The sequence below is a fragment of the Humulus lupulus genome, chromosome 6 (genome assembly GCF_963169125.1).
Source record: "Humulus lupulus chromosome 6, drHumLupu1.1, whole genome shotgun sequence".
Classification (NCBI taxonomy): domain Eukaryota; kingdom Viridiplantae; phylum Streptophyta; class Magnoliopsida; order Rosales; family Cannabaceae; genus Humulus; species Humulus lupulus.
This window is the reverse complement of record NC_084798.1, coordinates 163,142,223-163,148,418: the sequence shown is the minus strand read 5'-3', so window position 1 is coordinate 163,148,418 and position 6,196 is coordinate 163,142,223. Positions and strand designations below refer to the sequence as shown.

Sequence of the window (6,196 nt, the reverse complement as noted above, 5' to 3'; positions counted from 1 at the left end):
GTTTGAGAATGTGAGTTCTTATTATTATTATTAGTTTTTTTGCATTTTTTCATTATCTGTTTAGATGTTTTGACAAATTAATTTTTGGATTTTATATTTTGTAAAATTGTTAAAATAAAACTTTATACTCAATTTTAATAAAGAAAAAATTGAATATAACAACACAGTTTTTAAGCAGAATAATTTTATTTTTATTCTGAATTGTTAGCTTAATAAATTATTTGTGATTTTAGTTGAGAAAACATTGACCAAAATCGAGTTTATAGTTCTATTTTAACAATTTTACAAAATATAGGGTCTAAAAAATAATTTGTCAAAACACAAAATCAAAACAAGTAATAGGAAATAACACACCATTATTATTATTATTATTAAAGTTTTGGAATGTGAGTTATTATTATTATTATTATTTCCGAATAAATAAAAAAAATTATTTTTAAAAAATCATAATTATAAAGATTTTTTTTATTTCTCTTTTAGAAAGAAATGATTTTTTATTTATATATTTGAATAATGGTTTATTACAATCTTGATTAAGAATGTAATGAATAATACCTTCAATTAAGTATAAATATATTATATAATTATAAGTTGTTACTTTAATTTTTTGTATAATTAAATATAAACTTCTTCAATTTATTTTTTATTTCTTAAAAAAAATCGATACAGCCAATTTTTTTTTTTTTTGTAACATTGTGATATCTGGATTAATAATTGTTGTATTAGAAAATAAAATAATCTATGCCAAATTATTTATGAGTTGAATAATACAAGTAAGTGGGGGCTGTTTGGCAAGCAAGAAAAGAAGTTGCTGGATTTTCTTTTTTTGTTTATGATTTTTTAAAATTAATAATGGCATTTTGCTTCATCACCATTCCAGCTCATGAGTTTATCCTCCAATTCAGGCTACCAAACAAATAGTAAGAATGTTGCCTTTTTTTTCCTCAAAGAAGATTGAGTTGGAACAACATGCAAGTATGGTACATGAATATAATAAATAACATATACTATCACATGGATAATGTTTCTAATCAAATAATATTGACTTAATGGTCTAATCAAATGATATTGATTTATATATAACTATAGAAAATAAATAAATGAACATCTTTTATATAGTGGGAAATAGCTGATGAGGAAGGAATTGCATTTTGGTTTTTAAAGAATTATAGAATACATAATGACACACATACAAAGCTTATCATTTATTAAAAATTATATTGATCATTTAAAGAAAGGGCAAGCCAAGCAATGACTTTTACCATTAATATGGATATACTTGTAAACACACGTATACACATGAGACAATTCTCTAATTTTCTCATACCTGACTTTAGGGAAATAGAATTATGTTTTATAAGCTTTTAATTAATTCCATAATTTATTATTCCCCTCACATGCTTTTTGTTGAAAAGCCAAGTCATGTTTGATACAATAACATTTGATTCCATTGTATATTCTAAAGCTTGTATTAGTCATATCCAGTTCATAGAAGAAAGAATTAAACTTTATGTGCTTGGGCCGAAAGTAACCTGGTTGATACTTTTATTTGAAAAAATATGTTAGGGTGTGCTTTTGGAGTTTTCTTCTAGAAAAACTGAACAAAAACCTCACAAGTCAATTCTATAGTAATCAATTAAGAATTGGCTTCATGTTGAAGAAAGTGGGGATACGCGTCAGGGGAAGAAGGCCTACTTGTTCACAACTATCAATTTCAAGCTTGTGCACTAGAGGTAGAAAATGACTGGTACAGTGAGAAAGGAAAGAAAAATCATAGAACTTCACTACTAAGATTTTGGTATATTGTGGAAAATACTTGGCCCAAAAAAACAATAGTAAATGTTGATGTGACACCTAAGACGAGGTTAGATTTTTTTGTTTTTCTGGTCTTGAATCAATCTGAATTAGGTTTTAAAATGCCTAGGGTATATCTGTAAATTACATATGATGTTCAACCAAAGTTCAAGGAACTCTAGAGCCCAACAAAATGAAATCCTTCTAATAAGATACAAGTGTAAATTAGTAACATTCACAGAAGTAATTTAGCAGCATTGTGACTGACTTGATAAAAACTATCAGACGCTGTAAGTTAGCAAAGGGCCAATACAAGGAGGCATACATTGATCACTGGCTAGAACCCCCAGTGCACAAGCTTACCAAGTCCATTAGGGTTGAGTACAGGACATCCAGTGATAAATGCCCTAAGAACCTCCTATATTCAGATACACCATCTGAAAGGTCCATATGAAGTTTAACTTCCTCTGCAAAACCATCTTCCATAATCAACCACCACGAGATGCATCCTTGAGCATCCTCAGGGTCCACATGTGCAGTTAAACAGAGTGTTTCACCCTGATCTAGCTCAAATGTCAAACTGAGAAAGTCTCGATTCACCTTTATTCCGACCATCAAAGCTTCTTCATGGAGCCAACGAATAATTTGGCCTGCAACCTGTTGTAAAGTCCCAAAAATCAATTTCAGTTAAAAGTGATTACATATATTCACGCATCGATGACCACAAATATAACCTTAGCTACATTACTAGAAGTATCTTTGTTATAGCATACCTGCTGTAAAATTATCACAGGAAGATCAGCCAAGTTACATTCATATCTTTTCATTGAAGAACCTTCCTGAGAGTTTCCTTTGAATAGACCAACAACACTTGGAGCACCTTCCCCTTCTACAGTGATGGAATCATCAGTTACAACGACCTTTGTCCGGAACTGAGACTTGGTGGTGGTCTTCACATAACGCAAGTCTGACGTAGGGGTTTGGGTGCCTGCAAATAAAATGGATTGAGGAATCTTCATGAAGAGACTCCATGACGAAGTGCGAGAATGCCAAGTGGGATGAGATAGCAACTGTAGGTATGGCACCCCAGAAACCTACAGACATTATTGATAGTTAAGAGAAAAAAATCAACTACAACAAAAAAACAAAAACAAAAAATCTATTCAGTTCAGCAGAATTAGAAAATACCATATTTTCTAGCACCCTGAGAACTTTTTTCGAAAAGATTCTATGAGCCAAAGATGTGCAGAAATGACCAAGAAGACTGGACCCTTCCTTTGCCCGTTGACTAGATACACGTGGGACAGTCAAAACAGGTTTGTCCTTTGCTTTTGAAAATACGTTCTCGTGAAATATCTGTTGGAGATATATTTCACAGCTAGTACGATCAGGAATGCTTGACTCCTTTGTAAATCCATCAGAATTCTCCTCTGGTAACTTTACACCATCTAATGTGTCCAAAGGTAAGATTGCATTCTCTAAATCCTGGTTCCCTGAACCATCAACTGTTTGATCATTTTGACCAGATGACACAAGTGATATAAACACAGAGTTTCCTTGACCTACGCTAAGCTGCAAATAGTTTTCTCTTATTCCAGTCACATTGACTCCAAAAGATTGGTTGAATGCTTCACGGTTCACCAAATCAAATACCTGAAAACATACAAACCACAGGGAAAGAAAACATTAAGAATAGCATGAAGAAAAAAGTGAGTGAAACAACAGATATATACGTTTAGATATCTATACAATATTACATATATATATATATATATATATAGAGAGAGAGAGAGAGAGAATAGAAGTAAGAAAGAATTCTACCTGCTCGTCAAAAATTGTTTGATGAACTTGACGAAGGAGTAAATGTGTCTCTTTAATAATACATTCATCATCACTGGTTGCATCCTTTTCACTTTCCCTTGAGTGATGCTGATCTGAGGTTCGGACTTTGACATTATTGGTTTCAGTATTATCACATGAATGAGTACCAAAAAAACCAAATTGAAGAGAGCGACATGAATTTGAAGGTAAATTTATTGCTAGCATGCCAGCTGGGTCATGCTCAACACGAACCATTGACAGAGAAGAGGAGCGATATACAGAAGCTGGATCATACAATAAATTGTCAAAAAGATCAATGGTGAAGCCTTCATTTCCAGATGATGGAGCTGCGACACGCTGCCGTTTAACTTTCCAGTTCTGCTGCAATCTATACACTAGTCAAGAAATGAGATAGGGAATATCATAGAAAATTAAACTTTTAGCAGTAAATCTTTCAAACTTCCTTTGACTTGTTTATATTCTATACATGTAAATGGAGTAAATTTATTTAATTAATTACACATCTTACTAGAACAAAATTCTTTCATTAAAACATAAAGATAAAGGTAATGCATTGGCGATCACTTTTAAAAATGGAACAAACGAAAAATAAAATGCACAAAAAGGAAAGAGTAAAATAATACATTTTTTATTAGCAAGACTACACATTTCCAAATTTTCCAGCAAAGTAAGGGATATAACATCGAATATTAGAAAGAAGAGCCAACCTGATCAAAGCACCATAAAATCTTGCTTCTCTAGCTATCTGTTGTTCCAAGGATTTGGCAGATTGCTTAAAATATTTACCAAGACTCTGCAGCAGAAACAAAGAACGCGTAAGAAGAGATTTCAACAATATCTCATGAGATACAAAAATAAACAATATATATATATTAATAATTGTAGAATGTAGACCCAGCCCACATATATGTGCAATCAATCTGAGATCAGCTCAAAATTGGATGTCAATTTTTATAAAAGCATAATACAAGCCCAGGCAAAATGCTAGTGCATAAGGTTGTTTATGCAACATTCGATCGCCAAAATATAAATATTAAATGCAAAGAATCAGCGACTCTCCTACAGAATCTATTGTTAATACGAAAACAGTCAATATGGTCCTAAAAAATGTTACAGAGGGTTATTTCTGATTTTTGAGAGTGCATAGTTCAATATACAGAAGTTTAATTTCCAATCACACGATTATGGTCGAAACATTGGGGGGTCTTGCACAAATAGGATATAGACACAGATTCAAAATTCAACCACAAAAGATCACTCTAAAGACCTCTTAGAATCTGTTCAATCTACAAACTAAACAATGAGGTTAAGGTATGTAGGAGTTACTATGTTGTAGTTTCATGAAGCAGGGGCATAAACTCATGCCATATGAATCTCAATGAGATTATGACGTGATATTAAAAATTCAATGAACTTACAAAGAAATGAAAAGAGTATTTACCCGAAAGCATTGTAACTTAGTTGCAGCAGAAACAGCAAGATCAGAAAGAACTTCATTCGGTAATGGCTTTGGCCTGGTCATGCTAGCCACTGTAACTGCATCATTAGCTTCCACCTTCACGAAAAGAACATTTTTCTTTTACGTTCAAAAACCTAATTAAGCTAATTTAAAATATTTATTAAAATCCATTTTCTAATTTAAACTTTTACACTACTGAAACAAAGATCATCTATTCCAATTCAAAATATATAAATATAAATATATATATATACACCAAAATCACCATTGACAGAGTATCAAAATAACTGTCCAATTCAATTTGGGAGGAAAGAGACTTACGGTGTTGATGAGATCTACAATGACACTCAGCTCCTGTTGAGCCAACTGCAAATTCTCCACCATGCTCTGCCATGGCCATGGCGTTGTGCTCTCCTTCGCGCTCTTCTTCTGCTTCTTGTTGTCGTCCTTTTCCACAGCCCAGGCGAAATCGATTCGGCGAATCAGAGAAAGCCGCTTCTCGTCATATCCCACATCACTGCGCACATCAAAATACAATTCGGTCAGATTGAAAGCCAAAAGACCAAAAAAGTAAACAATGCATTTTCGCGGAAACCAAACAGGGTAGTAACTGTCGAAACTTTTTTTTGGGGAGAAAGTAGAGAATCGTACGAAGGAAATCGTTCGAAGCCATTTTCCTCAATGGCCTCCAAGCGCTTGATGGGAAGCTTGTCGAGGGAAATTTGCAGTTTCTCGTTCATATTCGTCGTCTAAATTTTCCGGGAAAATTGGAGAGAAAATTTAGGGTAGAACCCAGAACAGAAGTGAGAGCAATGGCTAGAGGGTTTAGCAAGACGAAACTAAGAGGTGTTTACTATTTTTTGTTTGTAAAAGCTAAAAACTGTTTTTCCAAAACAAGTTGGGAGTTATTTAGAGTTGTTTTCATAAAACAATTTTTAAAAACAAAGTTACAAAAATCAGAAAATTTTGAGAACAACAAAAAGTTATTTTCTGTTTTTCTTAAATTTTTTTTTGTATATATTTTTTTTTCTCACATAATTTTTTTAATTATTATTATCTAACATAATTTATTCTCACATCATTTTCTCTCTCTTCACTTTC

At 32.5% G+C, this 6,196-nt stretch overlaps 1 protein-coding gene across 1 annotated transcript; it reads right to left on the bottom strand.

Moving 5' to 3' along the window:
• Nucleotides 1-1,973: 1,973 nt before the first annotated feature.
• On the bottom strand, nt 1,974-5,947 carry LOC133782670 (mediator of RNA polymerase II transcription subunit 17). The gene is made up of 8 exons (XM_062222013.1): nt 5,747-5,947; nt 5,417-5,612; nt 5,078-5,191; nt 4,344-4,429; nt 3,616-4,003; nt 2,983-3,447; nt 2,568-2,888; nt 1,974-2,451 (listed from the first exon to the last, which is right to left on the bottom strand). The coding sequence occupies exons 1-8, from the start codon at nt 5,833-5,835 to the stop codon at nt 2,125-2,127; spliced, it is 1,986 nt and encodes a 661-aa protein (XP_062077997.1). The 5' UTR covers nt 5,836-5,947; the 3' UTR covers nt 1,974-2,124.
• Nucleotides 5,948-6,196: the final 249 nt, after the last annotated feature.